Source organism: Haliotis rubra, unplaced genomic scaffold, assembly GCF_003918875.1.
Source record: "Haliotis rubra isolate DU_JTF1 unplaced genomic scaffold, ASM391887v1 Scf80, whole genome shotgun sequence".
Lineage (NCBI taxonomy): Eukaryota > Metazoa > Mollusca > Gastropoda > Lepetellida > Haliotidae > Haliotis > Haliotis rubra.
In genome coordinates, this window is record NW_025767524.1 from 2316906 (window position 1) to 2344887 (window position 27982).

The 27982-nt window shown below is 41.4% G+C and overlaps 2 protein-coding genes across 3 annotated transcripts in view; one reads left to right on the forward strand and one right to left on the reverse strand.

Annotated features, from left to right (window-relative positions):
• Nucleotides 1–700: 700 nt before the first annotated feature.
• On the reverse strand, nt 701–23994 carry LOC124261595 (serine/threonine-protein kinase Nek2-like). Of its 2 annotated transcripts, none has more exons than XM_046695924.1 (9): nt 23740–23994; nt 22403–22505; nt 21593–21810; nt 15696–15933; nt 15379–15588; nt 9682–9877; nt 9067–9121; nt 7588–7694; nt 701–2974 (listed from the first exon to the last, which is right to left on the reverse strand). In XM_046695924.1, exons 2-9 carry the CDS (start codon nt 22496–22498, stop codon nt 2679–2681), a joined length of 1416 nt encoding a protein of 471 aa, XP_046551880.1. In that variant the 5' UTR covers nt 22499–22505; nt 23740–23994; the 3' UTR covers nt 701–2678. The 2 variants fall into 2 exon arrangements, with proteins under 2 accessions (XP_046551880.1, XP_046551879.1); XM_046695923.1 differs by lacking the exon at nt 23740–23994 and adding an exon at nt 23451–23716.
• A 115-nt stretch (nt 23995–24109) lies between these two features.
• Nucleotides 24110–27982, forward strand: part of LOC124261550 (zinc finger FYVE domain-containing protein 26-like) — a 62679-nt gene continuing 58806 nt past the window's right edge. Inside the window, 5 exon segments of the mRNA XM_046695865.1 lie at nt 24110–24456; nt 25197–25287; nt 25833–25922; nt 26553–27227; nt 27565–27732. Of these exon segments, the coding sequence (XP_046551821.1) occupies nt 24233–24456; nt 25197–25287; nt 25833–25922; nt 26553–27227; nt 27565–27732 (1248 nt within the window). The 5' untranslated portion in view covers nt 24110–24232.

Sequence of the window (27982 nt, forward strand, 5' to 3'; positions counted from 1 at the left end):
CTTGACCTAAACACTTGAGTGCTAACAGGTTTCAGAGAATTCACAATCCATTAATTCTGTTATTTCATTTGTTACAACTCTCAACTCAAGCAAATGGTTGAAGGAAGAAGATTGTTTGGAGATATAAAAGGTGTTCAAAGTATTAAAAAGCATAGAATCTGACATCAACAAAACAAATTTGAACTTTTTACTTCTACTAGCATTTAAACACACAAAATTGAAATCCATGAAAACCTGAGACCAGAACTTAAAAATGTCTTGAGTGCATTAAGCTAACTAGAAAAACTCCATATTCTATTGATATGTCATCGTCACTTGTCAGTGTACCAGACTGAAATGATAATAAACATTATTAAAGCGAACTGTACCCAAAGGCATGTAACACTACTCATTTGATACTGACAGGTTTGACATTGTAAACAAATGCTAGAAAAACAAAAGCAACACATGGTAAACAAACAGTTTCCCAAAGGGAACTTTGATGTGAATAAGGGACCATTCATAATTTATGGCTAGGGGGTGATGATTTTTAAGGGGGGGTGGGGGCTCAACAATTTTTTGTAGGCTCAACAAGTACACACATAGGGGGTGGGTGGGTGTGTTCATCAATTTTGTACAGAAAATATGTTTAAAATTATGCTTAGAAATTATGGGTAGGGGAGGGGGTTCACTGATTTTGTACATGACAGGCAGGGGGTCACTTATTTTGCACATACATTTTAGGGGGGTCATTCACATTGTACAAGCTACTCCATAAACACCCCCCTAGCCATAAATTATGAACGGTCCCTAAATGAAATACTGACTGATGAACGATTTCATCTAAATACTTCTTTGTAAACACACTCAACACAACTTGTAGCAAGGGCTTTCAGCAATTACAAGCAAATCATAACACTACATTACTACTGAACACAATGCAAGTAGAATAGCACTCAAAATTCAATTTTACATCTCAAAATCTTTGACTCAGAATTTACTTTTTTCAAAAAAAGAAAAGATCAATATTTAAATTTTTTTTTAAAAAGTTTTGATCTGTACCATCATGATATCTTTTTTAAATCTGTGAAAATATTTGCATTTTTAGCTTAAAAAATGTATTGTTCCAGTCTCATTAAAATCAGATATTAGTGCTCACTACTGGTACACAAAGATCAAAGAATATCCCATGGAGTTCACGCAAGAATGATGTTCATCTGACCAATCAGAGCTTGATTTACAAGATTGCACAAGTCAAAGTGTGAATATATTTTGTAACCATGCACCCTCTTAAAGGTTAACATTGGGGATTCCAAATGAAATCATTGTCTCGATAACAATGCAATTTAAGAGTGCTAATTGGTTCAGTCTGTCCATGGTGGCTCCTGCTTCACAGATCTTGTGTGCCTCTGATCTCTTGGGTTAGTTGTGTTTTGGTTTGAGAAGGTTACTCCCATGTTATTCCTCAGTCCTTTGATCCCCTTTCCAATCAAGACCCCTTTTTGATCAAACACCTCTTCACAATCCTCAAGACTGGGCACCACTTGCCAACTCCCCGTTATTATCCTTTAGGTTAGTTGTGATTTGAAGAAAAGGTTACAAACTACAATTATTTTTCTCAAGGGGCTACTGTGTATGCACAGAAACGTGCTGATGATGAGACCTCAGTATTTGTGATAGTGCCCATGATCCTATAGTAGGCCTTAGATTAACTCATTAATCTAGCTTAACTCCATGCTGGCAGTGAGTTTGATCAACCATGTCATGCTAACTGAAATCTGACAAAAATATATCCAGTGAAGTGCAATACACCCTCAAAGTAATTTCAATCTCAGTCTGAAATGGAATTGCCATTTTGAAACCAGTGCCACAAAACTCTAGGAAGCTGCTTTCTGATTGGCTAGTTGGCATCCTCTTGCAGTAATTACATTAGGAGGTCAAAGGTCCTGAAATGAGCTGTAGTTGGTTGTCCTCTGATTTTAGGGTAGTGGTAGTGAGCACAAAGATCTGATTTTAAAGAATTTGTGTTCTGTTCCTCAATCTCATGAACAGGACAGTTATACACTGAACATGAAGCACTTTGTAAGTCTAACAAATGAAAGTAGGACTTGTTTAATGGATGTATTGAGTCAGTTCCTTTCCTGACTTCTGGAACAAACCAAAAATCTCCACTGGAAACATGAGTAAATCCAACATGGACTCTCAGGGTGTTCTTGTACCATGACCTTCAAAATGACACAGCACTTTGTATTGTGAATCACAAATAACATTCTCTCCCATTTCAAATTATACCCTTGTTCCGCTGTTCACAATATTAATAGCCATACCTAAAAGCAATCATTTTCAGATTCTTGATAAAACTAAACATGTATTTGTACTCAGTGCGGGACCTTTATATTGACAAAAGGTGATCGACCAGCATGATACTATCATTACATTTCAGAAACAAAATGCAACATTGAACTAAAACAAGAGAGTGAAAACTCTCATAACAATGTGGCAGCCATTATTACTCAACAAGCAAATTCTAATACAGATTCTGCTTGCAAAGAACTGTTTAAGCATTAGTTTTTCAAATTATAAAAGTTCCTGAGATGACTTCTTCCATAGCTCTCTCTCTTTATGTATAAAAAGCCTAAGGCTGCAATATAAGACACATGATTCAGACTTTCAACCCGATAAATTTCACATAAAAGATATCAACGGAAGTATAACAAATTCCGGGCCTTATATTTTGTGTCTATGTCAACTCCTCCATAGTCAAAGGCCCTAACTTTTGCTTTGATCAATCGGTCTTTCAGTTCTTGGCGTTTCGCCAATTCTTTTGTGTATATGTCATCATAATCTTTCACTTCTGTCACGTAGTCCGGGACACGTTGACGATGACGAAGATTTTCCTTGCCATACATGTCAAACGATACACGTTTCTTTGGGGTATCTGCCTCCTTCTTTCCTTTGGAAAGACAAGAGTGAGGAGACTCTAGATCGGCTAATTCTGAAAATATACAACGACAATGTTAGAAGTTATCTGTGGTTTGAGACAAGCATGGTGCGGAAATTATACCACAGCATTGTTAAGTTAGAGGTACTTGAGTTAAAGAGTGAATGAGTTTAGTTTAATACGGTTTTTAATAGTTTTCCAGTTATTTTATGGCCTGTCACTTCTGTGTGGGAGGAAAATCTGTCTTATACATTGAGCACTTTGGTGAAACCATTGGTATTGAGCTAACAAATCTAGAAATAGTGTTGGAGTGAACCCGATGAACCCACTATCCCAGGTTTCCTGCATGCTCAAGGAATGCAATTCTGCAAATAGCGGTGAAGTTAATGACGCAACCATCCATGCTGCTTGGCATTTAGAGGTTTTGGCCAGCAAAATGCCTTCATAAATACCACCAATCAGGGTCCAGATAGAATGTATCCTAGCCTTCATTGCATTGGATATTCATAAGTCTTGCTAAAAATAAGTTTCGTCATATATTTAACAGACAAACTCAATGTTTTCCAAAGGTATACCTCGAAATGTATCTGAAAAGCAAATGCAGAATATCCCCTCAAGTACAAACATTACAATGCACTCACTATTACCACTAACTATCAAGTTATGTGGTATCACAATACTTTCTGATACATACCTGTTCTGTCATGAAGCTTTGTAGGCTATTTGTGCAAATGGTGCTTGTACAAACAACACAACAATTATATTTTCTGAAACTTTAATGTTTTCAAATTTGGCAGAAACACATTTTATTTTGGCACATTACCGAACCTGCGGTATAAAAATATTCTTGCTGTCGTACCTGAAGATTATCTTAACAACTAGACAGTAAATGACAAACCTTTAGCTGAGACATTTATGTGAGACAGACATGATATGTTCTGATGACCATGTACAAGTACTATACATGCACTATCTACATACAAACAAGCAAATGTTAAAGGTACCAATATATACATATGAAGGGTGACTAAGACATAGGTGTCATAACACATACTGAATGTACTACAATCCTGGGCAGCCTGGGCCCCGTTCACAAAACTCTCGTAAGCCTAAGATCTGGTAAATTGCTATGGACAATTCTAGTTACATTATGCAAGAATTTTTGCTACTACTTGTAAGCTGAACAATTTGGTGACACCATTAATGTCCAATTGAGGGTCATAAGTTTCACAAATGATTTCATTTTCAAAACACTATGGCGTATGTAGAAGTCATGCCATTCTAATGAAATTAGACTCAGTTTGTTACAGATATTTGTCCATTTGGCAAAGTTTTACCAATCTCAAGCAATTTTGTAACATGTACAGGGCTGTAGTACAATCCATATGAACTATGTAAGCTGTATGATACAGGGTGCCGTTCCACTAACTGATCTTAGCTCTACGCCAATCGAAAACCCTAAAATCCCAATCTTAGCGTGATGTTACGATCGGCATACCGTTCCACTAACCGATCTTAGCCAAGCCAATCGTAAAGTTAAGATCCAAAGTCTATGTTGCTCATGACCAACTTAAGATCGCTAAAATCAATTGTAGAGAAACCAAAATGGCGGCTTTCATTATTCTATGTGAAGAAGAAGAGCGAGCATTACACTGTGAGCGTGTTTTTCGAGACTGCTCACCGATTCTAGATACCTTATCAGATGATGTGATTGTAGCGAGTACAGAATGCCTTGTCACGCCTTGTTTATGCTGATTGACAAGGTTCATCCACATGGTTATGCTAAATACCCAGAGTTAATGGGCACATGCCTGAAATCAAGGTGCTCACTACCCTAAAACTGCTCTTTTTCGCTCGAGGTTTCTTCTCCACTTAACACTTGGTTCCAAACCTACCTCCATCGTCAACTTGACTATGCAAAGGGAGATAACTCGTGAATCACATTTTTTCTCTCACGCGAAAGTCTCGATCTTTTCTAGGATCGGTTGTAAGATCGGGATCGGCTACGATCGGCCTAAGATCGGATAGTGGAACAGGCGTAACTTTTGGCAAATACGATTGTAAAATTGGCGTAACTTGCTAAGATTGATCTCAGATAAGATCGTTTAGTGGAATGGCACCCTGGGTGTGAAATCTGCTAGAGCCTATAATCATGCACCACTAGGACAGGATGAATCATACACCGATGATGAAGGGAAGGCACTATGTAAGTATAAGATCACCAATAACAACACACATGATCAGTAAAGGAAAATCAGTGATATTTTTGTTATTTTGGACATACAGTAAAAAAAAGTAGGATGCAGACTGCAGTAGAAGTCAGTGAGAAATATCTATATCACATGAAGCTAAAGAGCATGAAAGGTAACAACTACAAGCTTCTACAGAAAAAGACGACAGCTTGAGTTTATAGCTAACTGCTATCAGTCATGAAGGACATTACTGACTTACTGACACAAACATCTGATGTTTTAGAAGCTGCAGTTAGCTGAAGTCAGAGTTGACTAGTGGATTTTAACTTCTTTATTCTTTCAATGCAATATTTTGTTACAACACCTTGATAAAGGTAATAGCTTATTTGCAGAAATGTGGCATTGTAAGAAAACGGAAGTTGACATCAATAAGTCATAGGGCTGACTTAAAGATCAACAATCAGAAATATTGTCACAGGGAAAATTAGCAATGATTATCAATATAAACTCTGTGTCATCGATAATATCTTACATAAACCATGGAGATAAAACAATGTTTTGCTCCGGTTGGAAATCCTATACATAAACAATTTAACTCTTCCATAGCTATTAAATACACAAAGTTACATCTCTGTTTAAGGGCGATTTCTACTTTATGTTCAGAATGCTGTTTTGGTTGGTAATCCATTCATATACAGTAAAATCCTGATGAGTCGAATGCCGGTGTCTCGAATATTATGCATAACTCGAAGTACCTGTCGGTCCCAACCATTCCCTGTTATAGTTGTCATCATTTGATTTCCGGTTACACGAATTCGTCTCATAAATACACACGATGACTCGAGAAGGAAATTTGGTCCCATGAGATTAAAACAACAGCAATCTTGTATACATAAGCCGAAGTCAGTCAATGAGAAGTTGACCGGTGTAGCAAACTGATCCAATTAACAAACCAGTGCGGCTCACAACTTTCCGCCATTGACGGGTGAGTTCAAAGGCAGATTAGTGATTTTACGGAAATCACTGTCTGTGCTAGTCAGACTGGACTGACTGATGACTGACTGGTTTGGTTTCACCCCTATTATATTCCAGCAAAATCATTAGATAAACAAATGCTTCAGGGCGGATTGGAATTAGGATTGAAATCATCTTTTTTTCTACCCTCACTAGACATACCTATTATGTAGGGAAATCATTAGAATACAAATGCGATTAAGTCTGGAATTTATTTTTACCCTCATAGACATACCCTCAGCGACATCGATAAGTCGAATTTATTACTTGGTCCCCAGCGATTGGACTCATCTGGATTTGACTGTATATAAAGACTCACTAGTGAAATGAAATATGTTGATCACATTCCAACTTTGATTTGGGATTTGTGCTTCCCTGATATCATGGATGATCAACAATATCTAGTTAATGATTATTGATCTCTATCAACAGTCAGCCCTAATCAGTCAACTCAGTCACAGATATGCTATGTCAGGTGTCAGGTGTCAGGTGTCAGTGATATATTGCACATACAGCAGCATCTGATACAGGATGAAATGATACATGACGTCTGGATCTATACAACACATCAGTCCATGATACGATACAACATACAATTTCATCTGGCTTTTCAATAGGGGAAGGCAGACTATGAGTGTTAGTTGTTTTCTTAGCATTAACTGGCTCTTGTTAAAAGTTTTCTGGCATAACTAACTTCAAAGGCACATAATACATTTGTGGTTAATAACTTCATCAATAGTATCAGTTTACAAAGCTGTCAAACTGCTCCAATGTCAGGGAGAAAACATGACTTTGGACCCTACCAACTCAACTCAGTCAAACGCTCAGTGGCTTTTATGCACTGACTGACTGACTGAGTTTGGTTTTACGCGGCTTTTAGCAATATTCCAGCAACATCACGGCGGGGGACACCAGAAATGAGCTTCACACATTGTACCCAGGCTATCATGGAATATTCCCACCTTTTGGAATAGTTGTTGAATTCCTTTGACATGGCTAAGGACATTTGACATTAGTTCAGACGGGAAGAATCCTCAGTTCCTCAATGTTCTGTTTGTTTAATATTTTACATGTCAGCCATAATATTTAATTACTTTGTTCGATTCTGTCCAAACATACTGAAGCAGTCCTACTTTATGTTAAAGTTTGATAATCTCTTATAGAGTATCATAATTAAATGTAAAGAAAACTACACTGTAGAAAACATCATCAAGTCTGCTTTTGAATACAAAGACGTATTGTGATGAAGATCATATCATGGAACAAATGTCATGCATATCATGCTGTGATCAGTAACAAATCATCATATCAGTCAGTTGATTCTCTGAAGCGGAGAGCGAGATGGTTTAGAGCGGACATGACAAAGCTTGTTAGTAGGCAGTCTTGGTGGTGGCACTACAAAGCCAGCAGGAAGGCACACAGGTGAGATGTTCTCTCCATTCTGTAGGCTGTATTTCCTACCTGGGATGTGGGTGGGGGATCCTTCGGCCACCCTGGGACTGCAGTAGAGATTCTCATCTATCACAGAGCCCCCTTGACCTTTACACTGGGACAGGAGCTCCATAGCTCTGAAATTACACACATCTTTGGTGCTTTGATCTGGTATAAAATGTTTTCAGTCTAAGTAAACTTAGGCTCAGTATTATTCATTACACTGCTATACTGAGTCTAACAAAACCTAGTAGAAGGTCGCGTCAGCTAACCTTTTGGACTGACCAATCATAACACAGCTTACCAAATCGCGAAAGATAACATTCGCACATACCGTTTGAACCGTTACCTAAAAAACTCGAACAATTCCGAATGCTATTTTCCGCACGATCGCTTCCGAGTGATACACGCAATGAGTAAACAGTCGCTGAAAACAGCGTTTTTGTCAATATTCAAGGATGTTATCTTGCGAAAATATAAGCAAATAGTAACCATGTCACTAGAAACCCCCTAGCATATATACTGCAGGTCAAATATCTGTGTTTTATGCGGATTTTCGTTTGTTGATAGATCAGTGTCGGCGACCAGGGAAGAGAAAATCCCAAAACCGTTTTGTAAGTCCCGCCGAACCCTAACAAGTAATCGTTGTCTGATTGGTTAAATCAGTTCGGCCGTCTCGCGTTTGATTGGACGGTCATAGGTCGCTCAAAGGTTAGCTGACGCGACCTTCTACTACGTTTTGTTAGACTCAGTATAGCAGTGTAATGAATAATACTGAGCCTAAGTTTACTTAGACTAAAACAATAGTGAAAAAAATATCAATGATATATGAATAAAGTCACATCAATATTTAGCAAATTGGCATTTTGTTGGCATGAAGTTTTACCATGTAGCTGCAATATATATTCACATTGCAGGAAAGGTTACAATTTGTCAAGGTGTGCACGGTGGCACTCTGTGTGTGAGGGTATGCAGTGTCTTGATCTCCTTTACTTTAGTTCCCCCCTTTGCCACAAAATATTTGCCCATGGGTCAGGTGACCTACTTACTGTGAAGTGAGTGAGTGAGTGAGTGAGAGTTTAGTGTAGTTTCATGCAGCTTTTAGCAATATTCCAGCAATATCATGGCGGTGGATACCACAAATGGGCTTCACACATTGTGCCCATATGGGTTATCGAACCTGGGTGTTTGGCATGACTAGCAAATGCCTAATCCACTAGGCTACTCTACCGCCCCTTTTCTGTGAAGACAATGGCCTCAAGCTGAGGACTAGATCACTTATGATTCAAAGCCCCATGAGAAACTGAAGGACACCTACATTTCCCTGTCTGAGGGTAACACCATGACAATGGGGATATCCCAATCCAAACAAACATTTATATCATCAATGTTATGTTGTATGCCCAATTCCCACACGTGACAAGGGCATGGAAAACCTCTTTAACATCTGAAAACATTTAGTTACCCATAAACTAGTAAGGACTAGAATATCAAGCTTAAGCCATCTACCTTTTCAGTTTATCATCTGCAAGTTTCTCCTTTAATGCAAGACTTCTTTCTCTACCTGAAAGAATCATCACATTTAAATACTGGATTGTGACCAAAGGTTTGACAACAATGGATACATGATCTGAAAACCTTTGACCATGGATTCCATTTACACCTTTCCACTTCTTGCACAATATTATACATATGTAAGTAATGTTTCAGTTTTAAAAAAGCAATACATCAATCATGAGTGATTGAGTGAATTTAGTTTTACTCCGCTTTCAGCTATATTCCAGATATATGGCAGCTGTCTGTAAATAATCGAGTCTGGACTAGACATTCCAGTGATCAACAGCATGAGCATCGATCTATGCAATTGGGATACGATGACACGTGTCAACCAAATCAGCAAACCTGACCACCTGATCCCGATAGTCACCTTTTACAATAAGCATGAGTTACTGAAGATCAATTTTAACACGGATCTGCATGGTTGTCATCAATCAAGAAAAACAATAATGATGGGGTAACATACAAGATCGGTAAATTTGATAAGGTCCACATGATCAGCACGGAAACATATAGATTTTATGCCTTATCTTTAATTAAAGGGGACAAGGAAAACATCTGACTTACTGTCAAGCTCTTTCTCACGAAGATCCAGCTGTCTAAGCTTAGCACGCAGTTCCTCTTCAAGGCGTAAGATTCTATCAGGTGGTGGCGGTGCTGAAGAATCACTCTCACTGCGTGAACTGCGATGGGATAATCTTTCTCTCATACCAACCACAAGACTGTCATTCAGAATATCCTCAATGCCTGGCCTCCGAACAACCTAAAAAAGATACAAAGTAAAATTCGTACAAACCTATAGAGGTTATTGATTCTTTGAAGAAAGTCCTCCTTGGGGTACATAAGCACTGAAATGTCGCTTTTAAGGCCTACGACAGTTGTAACTATATTTTTTAATTGTTCTCTTGTGAGGCCACCCTACAGGGCCCCTCCTACAGCCAAGAGCAGGTAACTCTACCTCGCACCTCACTTTTCGTGCTGAACGTATCAGACAGAATGAGGGGAGGCGGGAGAGTACCCCAAGGAGGACTTTCTTCAAAGAATCAACCTCTACAGGTTTGTACGATTCTTTTTTCAGAAAAAGTCCTCCTTGGGGTACATATAAGCATTAGACAGACTCCCAAAGATATTTGAGTCAGGAGCGGCATTCTGTCTGACATAACGATCCATTGGAAGTAATATTCTACAACCTAGCGGAGATAGAAAATTACACTTACCCAGGCACCTGACCGCCGATGTCAATCAAGGCGTGGGGCGTAGCTAGGGCAAGGACCCAGAATGTCTAGCTTATATGTGATTGGATAACGGTGTCAAGTCACTTACATAACCCCAACCCCCAACCCAAGGTGTGGAGGAGTAACTATGGGGTACTCGCCAAAACAAACCACTATCAGAAAACGCTCTTTAGCCAGCAAAGGCATGGTGAAGAGGAAAGTATGAGTAAAGTACAAGACACAGAAATACCAAAGTAGAGCGGGGATAAGAACCATCACCAAATACCACCACTGATAAAAGGAGAACGATAAAAACCTGACACCAAGTAGATTACAGAGTAAATGATCCCGAAAGCTAGAGCGGTATTACTCTGTCCACTGTGGAGAACTGTCTGGCCAAACCGAGCACGCTCACGCGAGTGTTTGTCCAGCTGATAATTGGCGGATGAACATACTCGGGTCGGCTCCAAATAGCCTCAGTGGGCAGAGCACATCAGCATGAATGTGGAGGTGGCAACTGCTCTATCCGAATGAGCTTTAAAGGCCCTCTGGAGGGGACAAGCATGACTGTGTGTACTTCAACTAAAGTCAAAGAAAGGTTGAGAATGTAACCCATACATCTCAAGATAGTTTGTTTATTAGCTGGTTGCCCAGCCTTGCTGAAAGGTGATTCGGGTGTGGCGCCGTTCTGGATAGTACTCCTCTCGACCTCTGGGAGATAGTACAGGAGCCTGAACTAGCAACCTGAAACGGCAGCCTGCTTATCTTTAACAGATAGCCCACAGTCCTCGAGCAGGCATCCGGCTTAATATATGCCTTAGAGTGAAATGACCTGAACAAGTGGAAGATAACATCTAGGGCTAGTACTACATTGTGAGCGCTGAGGCCCTGGGGACTGCACCAAAGGTAACTGCCATGCCTTGTAAAACAATCCTCTAGGACTTTGGATATTCGACCTGTTCCCAAGAAGAGAGACAGAGAAACTATGCCCTGCTGTATCTCGAATCTCTCCAGGACCACCCCAAGAAAACCAGATCCTGTCAGAATCCTCTCGAGAACCAGCTCTTGAGGTTGATAATCCAAGCCCTAACTTGGTGAGGAGTATCCATCACTGAGACGGGAAACTATGCCTGTGTGGAATCTAGCCCCGAAAACTCAAGAGGGTGGCGAAGTATCCATCACCGCTGAATCCGTAGACCAGCTCGCCAGTCGCCCAAGCATGGGTAACAAAATTGCCCTGTACCCTGGCGATCTGAGCTGGAATGAGCATAAGTTTGGTAAACAGCCTTGGCGCCGTGGAGATGCTGAAGGGGAGTACACGAAACTGATAGCACTTCCCGTCGAAGGAAAACCTGAGGTATTTCCTGAAGTCGGGGTGCATTGGAACATGGAGGTTTGCATCTTTGAGGTCGATTGACGTGAGCCAATTCCCTGCCTCTACAGACGGGATCACTGAACGCAGTGTCTCCATCTTGAAAGACGGCACCTCTATCATGTCGTTCAGCCCTTTAGAATGGGTCTGAACCCATTTCCTTCTTGGTAACCAGGAAATATGTGGAGTAAAACCCCAGGTTCCCATGGCCCAACGGAACCATCTCTATGGCTGCCTTGTCCAGCAACGACTGGACCTCAGCACAGAGCGTATCTGCCTTCTTCTGAGCGTTCGGCACCAGAGTACATGGAATCCTGGAGAAGGGAGGTGAGCCTCGCTTCCACTATGGCAAATGGCCATCCCTGAGCGTGGACATGACCCAGGAATTTGAGGCGACTTTCTCCCACTCCTGAAGGAATAGAGAAAGTCGGCCGCCGACAGGGATATCAGGTAACAGGCAATGGATCCTGGTGGTCGGCACTCATCATCTGGCTTGCACACAACCATATGGCGTCGCATGCCAGATGCAAGTGCACCTCCGTCAGCTGCCTTGCAAACATGGATGATGACGAATCGTCGTCCACTGCCCCCTGGTTCACAAGCTGTCTTTGCAGGCTGAAAGGTAAGCAGAGTAAACTATAACTTTCAGTTGCTGAACTGCATTGCAATATTGTTCTTCGAAGGAACAATATGCTGACTTCAGACCTTGGTTATTGGAGGTAGATGGCGGTAGGCGCTGGCCTTGCCTAGGCGAACCTTGCGAGTGACCGGTAGACCCCCCGAGGGCAACCGTTCGGCATCAGGAGGGTCATTAAGCCCCTCCTCTCCCATCAGATAAGCTGATTGAGCTCCGGGATATCGAATCGAGGGCGGCTATCTGACAGGAGAAGGGTTAATAACCTCCCAATAAGCGATGGGAGGAATCCATAGTGGGTCTCTCGACCCAAGACAGAACAAAAGCGCCGGGAAGTCTGAAGACCGTGGGGTCGGGGCCATCCAAAGGGACGACTACCTGAGGCAAAACCCCCGTCCTCATCCATGGCTTCCTCATCATGCTCCTCGAGGATAGAGCTCTCTGTCTCGAGAGATAACTCTGGTGACTCTGGCAGATGAATTTCGTCACTAGCCCCCGGACGGACGGAGACCGGACATCGCATCCAAAATCAGTGACTTTAGGTTTTAAAATGGACATTTTAGTGCTTATATGTACCCCAAGGAGGACTTCCTCTGAAAAAGAATAATCAGGCACTTTGTATTCTTTCAATAACTTGGTTTACAGATCCCCTCAAATGTAGAGTTGTTGGCTGAAAGAACAATAACAATGTAGAACATTCTAAAACACATAAATGTGATTTTTATTGTCAAAATTCGGTCGTCAGGTGAAATGATTATTTCACAGTGCAACTTATTAACACTTAGCGATAAGCAAACCCTGCAGAGAATGATGCCGTAATTCCACCCACCTCTGCTAACTCGAATCATCTTCCTTATCACTTGATCTAGCTGGTCTGAGTACGAGATGGAAGGCGAAGCAAAGTCACCAATGCGGATTTTGCGATTAAGTTCTGTCTGACTTGTGGCAGTGAATGGAGGGTAGAGAGCACACAACTCATACAGCATGCACCCCATTGCCCAAATGTCAGACTTCTCATTGTAAGACTTATATTGTTGACTAGTTCCTGCAAATGAAGAATTGAAAAAAAAGTTAATGACATTGAATTTTGACATTCAGCTGTATTGAACATTGTCTATTGAACACACAATGAACATTGTTAAAATAATTCTACGGGAGACATGTAATATGGAGTTCCAACATAGGTCTTAGCGAAACTTGTTTCATGATGCAGTACCGGGCTAGTCAAAGTCTCAAGTTTTACATTCTTGTCTGCATCCAGGAACACATTTGCAGGCTTGAGATCTCGATGAAGAACAGCTTTGCCATTTTTGATCTATGGCATTCTTGTATGGTTGAATAGAGAAAGTCGGCCGCCGACAGGGATATCAGGTAACAGGCAATGGATCCTGGTGGTCGGCACTTATCATCTGGCCTGCACACAACCATATGGCGTCGCGTGCCAGATGCAAGTGCACCTCCGTCAGCTGCCTCGCCAACATGGACGACGACGAATCATCATCCATGCCCCCCTGGTTAACAAGCTGTCTTTGCAGGCCGAAAGGTAGGCAGAGTGAACTATAACTTTCAGTTGCTGAACTGCATTGCAATATTGTTCTTCGAAGGGCCTTCGATATGCTGACTTCAGACCTTGGTTATTGGAGGTAGATGGCGGTAGGCGCCGGCCTTGCCTAGCTGAAGCTTGCGTGTGACCGGTAGACCCCCCGAGGGCAACCGAGGCATAGATGCACTCATTAAGCCCCTCCTCCCCCATCAGATAGGGCTGATTGAGCTCCGGGAGATCGAATCGAGAGCGGCTATCTGACAGGAGAGGGTTAATAACCTCCCCAATAAGCGATGGGAGAATCCATAGTTGGGTCTCTACGACCCAAGACAGAGCAAAAGCTTCGCCGGGAAGTCTGAAGACCATGGGGTCAGGGCCGTCCGTAGGGACGACTACCTGAGGCAAAACCCCCGTCCTCATCCATGGCTTCCTCATCACGCTCCTCGAGGATAGAGCTCTCCATCTCGAAAGATAACTCTGGTGACTCTGGCAGATGAATTTCGCCACTAGCCCGGACGGAGACCAGACATCGCATCCAAGATCAGTGACTTAATGGAGGTCATCTGCTGCTGCAAAATTGAAGACAGATCAGACATGGTTAATGGTGGAAGAGCTGATTGTTCAGAGTGAGTGAGTGAGTGAGTTGGTTTTATGCCGCTTTTAGCAATATTCCAGCAATATCATGGCGGGCAACACCATAAATGGGCTTCACACATTGTGCCCATGTGGGGATTCAAACCTGGGTCGTAAGCGTGACGAGCCGACGCTTTAATCAGTAGGATACCCCACCGCCCCTGATTGTGCAGAAGTTGAGGGGAATCATTATTAAAAACCACACACTGGACCATAGGAAATTGAACAATGACCAGCGATATGTGACGTCACGAACATGTACTGTGCGCGTCAGTTGAGTTATGGTCTGGAAACAAAATGATTACGGACGGACGGAGGGACGAAGCATTACATGCCGGGGGGATAAAAATCAACCTATAAATTCCATCTAGCACCCGTGTGTAGAAAAAGGAACCATACATACAGTAGTTGATTCTTTGTCACTCATTTTCTTGTAGATAGAAGGTCAACTTCCAATGAACAACATGGAACGACAGCATGAAAAGTGAGGTGCGAGGTTGACGGCTACAGTTACCTGCTCTTGGCTGTAGGGGGCCCTGAGGGACCATTTTATTAAAAAATATAGTTACAACTGTCGTAGGTTTTAAAATGGACATTTTAGTGCTTATATGTACCCCAAGGAGGATCTTCCTCTGAAAAAGAATAATTAGGCACTTTGTATTCTTTCAATAACTTGGTTTACAGATCCCCTCAAATGTAGAGTTGTTGGCTGAAAGAACAATAACAATGTAGAACATTCTAAAAAACATAAATGTGATTTATATTGTCAAAATTCGGTCGTCAGGTGAAAAGATTATTTCACAGTGCAACTTATTAACACTTAGCGATAAGCAAACCCTGCAGAGAATGATGCCGTAATTCCACCCACCTCAACTCGAATCATCTTCCTTATCACTTGATCTAGCTGGTCTGAGTACCGAGATGGAAGACGAGCAAAGTCACCAATGCGGATTTTGCGATTAAGTTCTGTCTGACTTGTGGCAGTGAATGGAGGGTAGAGAGCACACAACTCATACAGCATGCACCCCATTGCCCAGATGTCAGACTTCTCATTGTAGGACATATTGTTGACTAGTTCCTGGAAATGAAGAATTGAAAAAAAAGTTAATGACATTGAATTTTGACATTCAGCTGTATTGAACATTGTCCTATTGAACACACAATGAACATTGTTAAAATACCTACGGGAGACATGTAATATGGAGTTCCAACATAGGTCTTGGCGAAACTTGTTTCATGATGCAGTACCCGGGCTAGTCCAAAGTCTCCAAGTTTTACATTCTTGTCTGCATCCAGGAACACATTTGCAGGCTTGAGATCTCGATGAAGAACAGCTTTGCCATTTTTTCGTCTATGGCATTCTTGTAGCGCCAGAGTCATTTGTACAAGTATTTTCCATGCAAAGTTTTCGTCAACATGCAAACTGCAAACAGAAATAGCCCTCAGAGATAATTTTACTATCAAAACTTACAACACTAAAGAAAAACTAGATACCGTAAACTATGTTTCTAACGAACACAGTAATAATGAATTGACGGATATAACAACTAGTTTCTGTGTTTTTGTTTTTTTTGGTTCCGCCATTTGCATTATGTGTTAGTTGAAATGTGTACAGAGAACTATGGTTATATCAAACCAACATTAATGGCCCCATTGAGTTTGCTATAACCATAACTGACCGTAGGATATACATGACAAATGCTTGTTCACGTCAACCATACCCCACCCAACACACAATATTAACCATAGGGTAGTCAAAACAAGAGTAATAACATGTCAATGCATTTGTACATGGAAAACTTCTCCTTGCTTATTGGTTGAAGCTATATGATGTCAAGTTCTTCCATTGTTGTATTATCAAAATGATGTGAACAGCTGTCCAAACCATTCATGATGTCATAATTTGCTGACAATATGTTGCAAGAAAACTTGGTTAACTTCAGTGAAGTTTCTCTGTATGGCATAACATCTTTATCAAGGTCCTTTCCTAAAATGACATTGGGTATTATACATGATAAATTACTCAAAATTCTTGCTCTCTTCCTCTAGGCATACACCATTCATTTACTAGGGTTAGATAATGAATAATTATTGCACATCAAAACATCAGTAGCGATTCTTTCAAGGTCTGAGGCACAGTTAAATGGCAGTCGTTGATTGGTTGGTTGGTTGTTGTTTAACGCTGCAATATTCCAAAATGGCAGTCAGCAGAGGAAAGGGTGTGTCTTGTCATGATTACACAATGCCATTTGGAAAGTGGTCAGATGTAACACGTCATATTTGAGATTTTACTTTCCCAGTACATTTTTATGGTTGTGTCCCATCAAGGATTTGCCACCACTGCTCACAAAAACTTAGCTAAACCTGTAGAGGTTTCCAATTCTTTGAAGAGAAATGTCCTTGGGGTACATATATGCATTTTCTGCGGCTGAAAATGTCATGTGACAGTTGTATCAATGTTTTAATAAAAATATTGTCCGGCCCCCACCACGTGGAGTTACCTCCCTGCTACGCATGCACAGCCAACCAGGTAAGCACCTAGGCCCGTATCTTCATTCCTTCTGCTGAACAAATCAGTGAACAGAATTGCAGGGAGGTGGGTGGCCCTACCCCAAGGACGATTCTCTTCAAAGAATTGGAAACCTCTACAGGTTTAGCTAATTCTTTTTCATAGAGATCGTCCTTGGGGTACATATATGCATTAACTCAGACTCCCAAAGACTGGAGGCTAAGGAGGAGGGAATTCTGTCAAAGTACAAATAAATAGTGAGTGAGTTAATATTTAACGTCACATCGGCAATATTGCAGCCATATCGTGACGAACAAATAAATAGCGATCGTTAAGAAGAAAGTAACTGACGCCATAACACTCACCTGTCACGTGTCCTGAAACTTCAGCGAGAGGCATAATGGGAGGGTAACCGACAGGGAGGAACTTACTGAGACCCGACCTCACAAGTTAAGCAAAACAGTTTGCACACTGTGCAAAATTAAAACCCCACCCACATCATGAAATCTATAAAAGAGCACCGTTAGGGGGAAAACCAACTTACAACCAACTAGTATCTCATGAGAGAAATCAAAAGTAGTTAGATATGACAACAGCGGATATATCAATTATACACAATTGAAAACAGCTTCATCTGTCTAGATAACCAAGACTCACTCGGTCAGGGTGGCAGGACACTGTCCACTGGAGAGAACAGAATGGCCAAAACGCGCTCGATCACGGGAATGTGTATCAAGCTGATAGTGCCTTATAAAAGTGCTAGGCCTGCTCCAAATAACAGCAGAGCATATCTCTTCAATGGGCAGTGCCGATGCAAAAGCCTTTGAAGTGGCCACTGCCCTGACCGAGTGAGCCTTTAACCCCTCAGGGGGAGAATTGCCCTAAGCCTGATAAGCACTACAAATGACCGATACAAGCCATCGAGATAGGGTTTGCTACGGCATGCCAGCCTTCCAACGTAACGGGCAGAGTGATGGGTACCCATACGGATCCCTTGTGCTCGTTTGATATAGACCTTGAGGGTCTTACGGACATCCAACGGGTGAGTGTTCGTTGCAGAGGTCCCCGAAATGGAAGGCTGGGTAAGAGTAGGAAGTTCGATAGGAGCGTGGAAAGCGTGATCGATCTTCGGACAGTAAGTATCCGGGAGGCGAATACTGACACGATCTGGATGGAACACAGTCAGCGCCGGGTCTGCCAACATAGCATGTAAATCGCCAACCCTTCGCCCAGATGTTACCGCCACCAGAAATACGGCCTTCCATGTTAACAACTGAATGGAAATAGCCGATAGACGTGAGAAAGTAGGACCGGACACCCAATCTAGCACGATTGACAAATCCCAAGGTGGGCTGGTACGCCTGACAGCAGGTTGAACCCAATCCATGCCAGCCAAGAAGCTGCATAAGAGGGTGCTGCCCCAGAAGAGCACCATCGACAGGGGTGTGGAAAGTGGAAATAGCGGTGGAGTAGCCAAACTGCCAAACCTTCTTCCAAAGCGAGCTTGCAGAAACTCCAATACTTGGACTAAATCTGCAGAACAGGGTTCTGCAGTTCCCCTATCTGAACACCAGCGCGCATAGTGGGACCACCTATCCTCATATTGAACATTTGTTGAATGCCGCCTCTAAGCGAGAATTGTGTCTGCAGCTGCTGCAGGAATTCCGGGTGCTTCAAGGCTAGACCTGACAGAGGCCAAGACACCCACTGAATCCTTGGATTGGGGTGTGGCGCACCGTTCTGAGTGAGAATGTCAGGTCGCAAAGGTAATAGAACTCGCGCGGGGCCAGGATCCGGCGAGAGAGAGCGTCTGCTCGCACGTTCTCCAGCCCCGGGAGATAAACAGGAATCACCTGACAGTCACACTGGTCGCACCAGAGGAGAAATTCCCATGTCTCCCGAAGGAGCGCTAGGGACACCGCACCGCATTGCCGTATGGTTGTCCAACTGAAGACGAACCACCTGGCCCTGAACATGCTCCCGGAAGTGCTCGAAAACCAACCGCACAGCTTTCAGTTCTAAGACATTGATGTGAAGGCGGGCCTCGGCTTCGGACCAGAGTCCGGACACCGACAGACTGCTCAGAACACACCCCCAGCCCGTGAGGGACACATCGGTTTGAAATGTAAGAGATGGCGTTGGGATTTCGAAAGGGACCCACTTGGAGAGATTCCCAACATTGGTCCACCACTGAAGGTGAGGAGACAACCACTCGGGGACTGTGAGACACTTCTCCAGATCCTCCGAGTGAGCCAAAGCTTGCTGTATAGGGCACATCCTCAACCGTGCCCGCCACATGACAGAGATAGTTGCCGCCATATGACCCAGTAGACGGAGCCAAGTCCGCGCTGGTGCCTGGGCCTGGGAGAGGAATGAGGACACCATCTTCCGTACTCTGGTGACCTGGTCGGGAGACAAAGAGACAAGACCCTGTTGAGTTGTGAACCGCACCCGGGAAAACCAAGTCCTGGGTGGGTACCAGGTCGAATTTCTTGAGGTTGATGATCCACCCCAGGTGATCCATCTAGGCTCGCTGGCTGAGTTAGAGCGCTGAGCAACCAGTCGTCTAGGTAAGGGTAACAACGCCTACCTTGCGACCTTGCGAGGGTAGCTGGCACTAACATGAGCTTGGTGAACACCCTGGGGGCAGTGGATATGCCGAAGGGGAGCACCCTGAATTGGTAACACATCCCGTCGTAAGAGAACCGGAGGTACTGCTTGAACGAGGGATGAATTGGCACATGTAGATACGCATCCTCTAGGTCGATCGACGTAAGCCAATCGCCGGGCTGAACAGAGGAGATCACCGAGCGAAGTGTCTCCATCTTGAAGGATGGAACCTCTAACATGCGATTCAACCCCTTGAGGTTGAGAATGGGACGGAACCCGCCGTCTTTCTTCGGAACGAGGAAGTACGTGAAATAAAACCCCGCCTTCTCCTCGCCGGTAGTATGCGCTCTATTGCGGACTTGTCCAGCAAAGCCTGAACTTCGTCGCGCAGAATACCCGCCTTGACTGGACATGACGGCACCGGAGTGCGCCTTATGCCGTGAACTCTGGCAGGCCTCGCTTTCACAGTGGTAGATGGCCGACACTGACGGTGGATAGCACCCAAGTGTTGCGTGTAGCCTTCTCCCACTCCGGTAGGAATAGAGAGAGGCGGCCTCCCACTGGGACGTGTGGTAAGAGTGAGTGAGTAGTCCCCTGCAGATGAACTGGCGCCAGCTCCGAGAGAGGGACTGGGAGTGAACTCTCCCTCTCCAGGGGAGCCGAGGTGTCCGGACCCGAAGCCAAAGGCAAAGGATCGACAGCCGCCTCCAGGCCAAGGATCGAGCCGAGCTTGGCGATCCCACCCCCGGACCCCCCGGTGTTATAACGGACATATCAAAACCACTTGAAGATTGAGGTTGCGACTTATGCGAAGTAGACTTAGATTTAGTTTGCTTAGCCTTTTTGGCCTTGGACGGGGGAACCTCCTGGGTCAAGTCCCCTCCCGCCTCACACAATTCCTTGTAAAAAAGGAAGTCAGCCGCCCGTCTCTTCTGGGCCCGGGGAAAAGCCCATACACAATTCACAGATGTCAGGGTTATGCCCTGCTTTTTCCAGACAGCATAAGCATTTGTCATGCTTATCTTGGCGAGGGATATTTTGCCCGCAGGCAGCACACCCCGTAAATGCCTGAAAGCAAACACGAAAGCAAACACAACAGCATAAAGATACACGTACAAAACATTGAAAATTACGTGAATGCGACAACGCGACATGAAATACTTGGTTAATAACGCAATATTTCAACCACGTGGCAAGCTAAACTTCCCGCCATGGAATAGCAACACGTGCATAATCCACGGGAAAGCTAGCGTAAAAGTTAAATACAAAGTCGCGTAATTGAGAAATAACTGACTGCAAAGTCAATCAAACGTTTCTCAAGAACGAAAAAAGACCATACATACTGTAGTTGAAGTCTCAGACATTCTTCCGATAAGAAGTTAATCAGCTTGGTAACTCCATAAACATGTGTGAACGCTAGAGTGACAGCAGAAGGAATGATGAGAGGGCCTGGCAGCTTACCTAGTTGGCTATTAAAACATTGATACAAGGGAAGTAACTCCACTTGGAAAATGCATATAATAAATAAAAGAGATTTTTATTTATTGTACAATATTTTGATTAAAACATTGATACAACTGTCACATGACATTTTCAGCTGCAGAAAATGCATATATGTACCACGGCGGGGACACCAAAATGGGCAAGGACGATCTCTATGAAAAAGAATTGGAAGTCTGACAAGTGAATGGCATGCTGAAGTAAACAAATGCTGTATTTTATTTACTTTGTGTCTGCAACTGCAGGACATATATTAACATAAAAAGTCTACAAAACTGGTTCCCTATCACTGTGCAGCAGGTATTAGCAAACTGAAAGGATTACTGCAAAAAACAAAACAGGCAAACCTGAAAAAGAACATTCATAATTTTTATTCTGACATCCCAATTCACTGTGCTGAAGTTAGTTATAACTATATATACTTCTACCACCATTACAATTTTCAAATCAAACCGTAACTCACCCTTCCTTTCTGGATTTAGCAATGAGTGTGGCAAGATCCCCACCCTCACAGAACTCCATGATGATGTAGATGGTGGTGTTATTGCGGTCAATGATGCGGTCATAATAGCGGACAATGTGTTCATGTCGAAGTTCACGTAACAAGTTAACCTCTGATACAAGCATCTGTTTTTCTGATTCGGTCATGGAACCATAGTCCATCTCTTTCCACACAAGTACCTGAAATAGATTGGTGTCATAATAAACAACACTTCAGGCAAAAAGATACACAAAGTTTCTCCAATGAACCATTCAATGTTAGTATTTTATTCCGGCACAGAATTAAACCCAAACATCTATCAGCATGGATAGTTATAACATGTAGTAATACCTGCCAAATGTTTGCAATTCTACCTGCCCTTAGGACTCCTTTAACAGTGATCACAAACAGTTTTGTCTTCTGAATTCAAATTGTCGTTCATCATGGTTGGACATTAACATTGAATGAAATAGTGATAACATATGGCAATAATCCAAAAGATGGTTAAAATTCTACTTGCATTTGGGGTATCTATAATAAACACCAACAAAGCCTGTTCAAGCTTTCCAGGCTAATACTAATTTCAATCCCTGAAGACTGTGTAATATTCTCCTTGGTTATGTATCATGGTGTGAACAAAACATTGGCTCTTGAAAATTGTGAACAATGGGCAGGTTGTGTAAAACAATGTTTAACATCTCAAAAAGAACATGGAGGTTTGCAAAGGCAAAACAATTGTATCAACTGATAGGTTAAAGGTGATAAGTTTTAAGTGACAAAAAGACATGATACCTTTCCATCTTTTTTCCTCCTAATCTTCTTGCAAGTTCCATAGGAACCTATTCCTATTGTTGTGAGCACTTCAAAGTCATCAAGAGTTGAGGGCATCCTAGGACTGAAGGATAAAGAATGTTGGACTATCAGACAAAACTGACATTGGAAATTATAAACGTATGTTAAATGCAATGAGAACTGGTAAAATGTATGTGTGTTTGATACATCGCTCTCACAAAAAAACTTGTAACCTGATGATAAGCAACCACGACAAAACGATTATCACCTGTCATAGAAATGTCTATTAACAAGATTTATGAACAAAGGAGAAACTTAACATCCCTGTGAAAAAATGAAAATGATTGTAAATCTGCTGTCCATGTCATATACAGGATACACATGATAAAGATTATAACTCATCTGAAATTAATATTTCTTTACTATGTTTAACATAACATTAACATGATACAGTAGTTGGAATTTTTGAGTGACTGATTTATTTCAATATGTATAGAATATATTTAGGATGAAATGATAGCCATAGATAGACTGTTTCAGTTTTTAAATATGACTGCTGCATCATGAGCATCTCATACTGTTATCCCAAACATGCAAGCAAAAGGTTTACTTTCCTGAATTATCTGACTATGTACAAACAAAATAATGGTTAAATACAAACTGTTAACATTGTAGGGTTCTTGTCAGAAACTGATTCTATTTAATTGTCAATAATAACAATAAACATGGCATTCTGTATTATTCAACATAACTGTATCTGCTTACATAGCAATAAGAAGTTTTAACTGAATCCTAAAAGACCATAAAGAGTTACCAATTGTCAACAGTTGTATGCAAGATAGCTAAACCATCTGAATTTGAGTATCATCTAACTCTGAAGCAAGAATCAAGTGTGATGTGACAAATGACACAATATTGATCTGTTATAAATCACTCATACATTGTTAGTAATCTTTATTATGAATCAGATCACAATTAGCTACATGATTGAACACCAAAACTGATGGAGGTAGCTCACAGCTGCTGGGTTGATATTTAAGCCACTTACGTTTTTAACAAATTCATTGATTGTGCTGGTATATTTTTACTATGGGTCACATCAGCTACCAGCTGGTGACCAGATTTCTCTGCAGATTTACTAGCATGTTTACTTTCTTCTTTACCAGATACATAATGGCTGGAAGATGTGGCTTGTTCTTGCTTTACGGAATTGCCAGTATCCATTCTGAACTATTACGAAAGGACGTAAACAAATCTAGTCAAACCGAATACAACACAGGCACACCATGTTGTCATAAATTTGGGACAGCTATCGATACAAGGACACCCTCATATACCTGTCTCAACTTGCCGTGACTTTCGACCAATGGAGCTCCACAGTCATGCAGGTTATGATGTTGTGTCTCAACACGTTTCAGCAGAAGCGGGGCTACTTCATAATTTGACTATTTAGTATGAAGAAATCACATGTTATGATAAATCGATAAGTGTTCTATTGATTGCTACATCAAGGGAAAACTTGGTATACAGTGCATGGGCGTTGACAGCTTTGTTTTGATGGAGCTGCATCATATTTCATTTCATGGCTTCGAAACTGCCGCACTCATCTAACACGTTTCCTGATTGGCCGCTTGATTAAACGTATCGAAGTATTTTATTGGTTGAGAGACTAGAGGTCAAAGTTTATTTAAGGTCATGTGACTTAGTCAAAATGGCAGCGCACACATGATAACAACCCAAACAGAAATGTTTTATTTTGAAATTTACAAGAAAATCTGTAACCGTCTACTGTAGTAGACATGTGCGATCGAGTGCCATTCATTAGGAACTATGGCCTCCATATCACAATCCAGTCGATCACACCGTTCCTCCATAACCAGAGAGGGGGAGGAAACTATTGCTCTGATGTACAAGAGTTTCAGCAACAATTTACTTCTCGGACAGTGGGAGTTGGCAAGAGCATGTCTTTCACAACTTCGCAACGACTGTCATGAAATTGGCGTTGACATCAAGGATGTGTTACGCAAAGTAGCAGCATATCCATTTAATTCAAGGTACTTCTCGTCATTTCATGACACATTAATACTTAAAACGCATACTGACAGAGAAGAATATCATATTTCAAAGAAATATCGTTCCAAGCTGTCATTTTTAAAGGTATCAAATGAAATTTTGCACACGCTTTTAGTGCCCAGGTTGATAAGAGATAACTGTACATGTAAAGCGTGAACTTGTAATAAACTGTTCAATAACTTCATCTGTATTTCCCAAGACCTTCAGCACTGTATAGTCAAAGGTTCAGGGTCTCTTATACACAGGTCATGTAAATGGGTCTGTAGGACTTCCACTGTACCACATGTGTTTACTTGAAAAACTTATTTAAGAAAATATCATGCAGATTTGTGTATAAGTTGACTTCTTTAAAAGTTTGGGTTATTTTATAATTCTTCTGTCGTATTTAAACTATAAGGACTATAATTGCGGATTGATCATATGATTTCAATGAGTAGATAGTGACTGAGTGGTTAATTTCGGTCAAACATGTGACGTCTGCCAACTGACTAGAACCTAATTTTATTGAACATGTTTTCAGATTCATGTCGTTTGATAGAAAAATTGTGCCTGGAATGGACAGAGTGGCAATAAAGGATTCTCAGACACCAGTAAAACTATTGGCAAGATAGTATGGATAATCAAGTTCATTATTCAATTGATATGATGTTTGCACCATTAGAAAATACACTGAAATGCTTATTGGTTTGTATTAATATAGCAAGGTATATTTTATCTGCAGTTATGGCTCAGCATCCCTCAGCAGTCCTCATGAATTATCATGGCTGTGTCTTCTTGAATGCAGACAACTGGAAGACTGGAGCGAAAATAAGGTACATGAGCAGGTTCAGTTCCATGCTGTTTGGATTTTGTCAGTGATGTTTATCTAGATGATAGATTTTCATCTTGCCATTAAGTGATTGATTGTTTGCATAATTGTAATTTGTAGTGCAGTAATGCAATCCCAGTTTAGCATGTGTTAGACATACATGTGTCACATAGATCAATCAATGCTGGCCAATTCCACTAGATTACACACCATAACAATGCATTACTTTCCTAATTAAAATTGCTTAATGATGTTTATTAACATAAGTGTTTCAGTTGAATAAAATTCAAAAGTATGATTATTTAGCATGGTAAGTAGCATGTGATATGTCATTGTATATTGAGTAGAACTTTTAACTGCCATGAATGTGGATAATGATATCAATAAACATGCAGATAGAGTCTTCAGGGGTTGTCATTCTTAATTGAATTGATTGGATGATTCATACTGGATTGTTTTGTTTTATGTGAATCCTGATGAGTAACATTTCCATCACTAGTTGATTACTGTGGTTACAACTGATGCTGGATTGTGTTATTCTCTTTTCAGAATGAATCCTCCAGTTACTTGACCAAAGAGATAGAATTCAGATTGTTACTGACACAAACATGTCAAGATGTAGATTCAGAAGTCATTAAAGTAAGTCAGCTTTTAGCTCATTTGAGTAAGTTTCAATGAATAATAGTGCTAATTTAATTAGACACTTATTATAGGATGATTTCAAGATTTATTTATCCTGTTTTTGTAAGGAAATATTTGAGTGAAACTTGTGACAAATTCATATATCATTTGTATATAGTCTATCTCAAGTTATTTCTCTTTTTATCAATGTAAGGTAATCCTTGAGTTCAGTAAGTACATCTCTTTTCACATCACAAAATATATTTGGAACTCTGGTTCTTTCAAGGCTTATCTTTCATTTTCTCTATGATGTAATGAGTGAGTAAGTTGAGTTTTACTTCCTGACTATCATTCATAATGTGTTCACACTATTTTTATATTTTAATCCACTTTTTGTCAGATGTTTATGAAAATAAAAAGACTGAATGATTTGCTTACTGTCTCATTCATAACACATTTAATTTTTCTTATATGTATGCTACTCAAAATAATTTAATAAAGAACACTTGAAAAATCAGATGTCCTTAACTTGTTTTGAGTAATATATTTTAGTCTTGGAATGCCCTAGGTTTCTGAGCAAAGCTATTCAATTTCATGTGACAATTCTGTGATTACTGTTAATGTCAAATGTGAAATGTTATGTTGCAGGACTTGTATCTGTGGTTCAGGCACATCCACTCAACTCCACCCACCTCGTCACAGAGAGCATCTCCTCTGTCCAAGGTCACCCTGACCCACATTCAACATGTTCTCCTGACCTCACCATCACAGGGGTTTGCCCTCATCTCCTCCCTCACATGTCCACAAACCCATGAGAGGTCAGAACAAAAACGCCAAAAACAACGGAGTAATGAAGAGCGCAACAGCGAAAACCTCCAAGGTGTTTACATCACCTGTATCAACAAACTGCTTGACGACCTGTCTAAGTGTCCTAGCAAAGAAAGAACAAAATGTGAACAGATTTGTGACCAGGTGTATATACTGTTGTCATTTTACGACCCGGTACCATTTTGGAACTACTCTCAGCTGCAGCAGTTGTTCACACGGTTGCTGCAGCTGTGTCAACAGCATGACCGCAGCATCAAGAAGGACAAGATACTCTCTGTGTTGCTGGGCAGGGACTGTCCATATCTGGTGGAGACATTTTGCAAGTTGGACCATGAGCTGAGTTTAGCATCAAAACTAAAGCACAGTGGAACTGACCTGACAGAAAGTGAAAGGGATGTGATTCACTTGTTTCGAGGTCTTGATAGTGAAGATTGTTGGAGGAACCTCTTTTTGCTCTCCACTCAGAGACAGAGGCATTTCCTGCAGATGGTGTTGGTCAGTATCTTATTATGTCAAACTTTCATTGTCATTCATAATCTCCACCTTTAGCATACATACTGTATTTGTTTACAAAATCACAACTAGTTATGCCTGTCAAAACCGTCAACTGTATGTTGATGAAGTATGTAAATGTTTTTTTTGATAGTATTTTCTGTTTTATTGACTTTACGAGTTGGAATGTGGGAGTGAATGTAATGTAACTGGAGTACTGGTGTTCAACACAACTCTCTTATACTCGCTGACTGACTCACTCTGTAGAGACTATTCAAACTATTAACAATACAAACCCACAGAACTGCAGTGCGATACATATCCCTTGCTTCTGTTTCAGGAAACTTCACTCAGTTTGATACGATGTGAACAATTTGAAGAACTGAAGGACTTACTGAGACCGACAGAGTTGCAGCCCCTTAAACCAGTAGTCTTGTTGCTTGGTTGGTCCCTGTGTACTACTTCAACTGTTGCCAGGAAGCTGTTGGATGTTCTTTGGGATGAAAAGGTATTTACTCTAAAACAATGTTTGCTATATTGGTGTGTTTACCTGGTTATAACACCAATAAAAGTTTAGTACCATCGTGGCTATTGACAAATTGAACTGCATCAATTTTGTACACATGTATTAGGGGGATCAGCAATTTTGTACATAAAGATATTAAGAAGTATGATTAAAATTTAGGGGAAGGAGGGGTGGGGGTAATGGAATTTGTACATGACAGGCGGGTGTGGGGTCTGGGTGTGGGTCATTCACA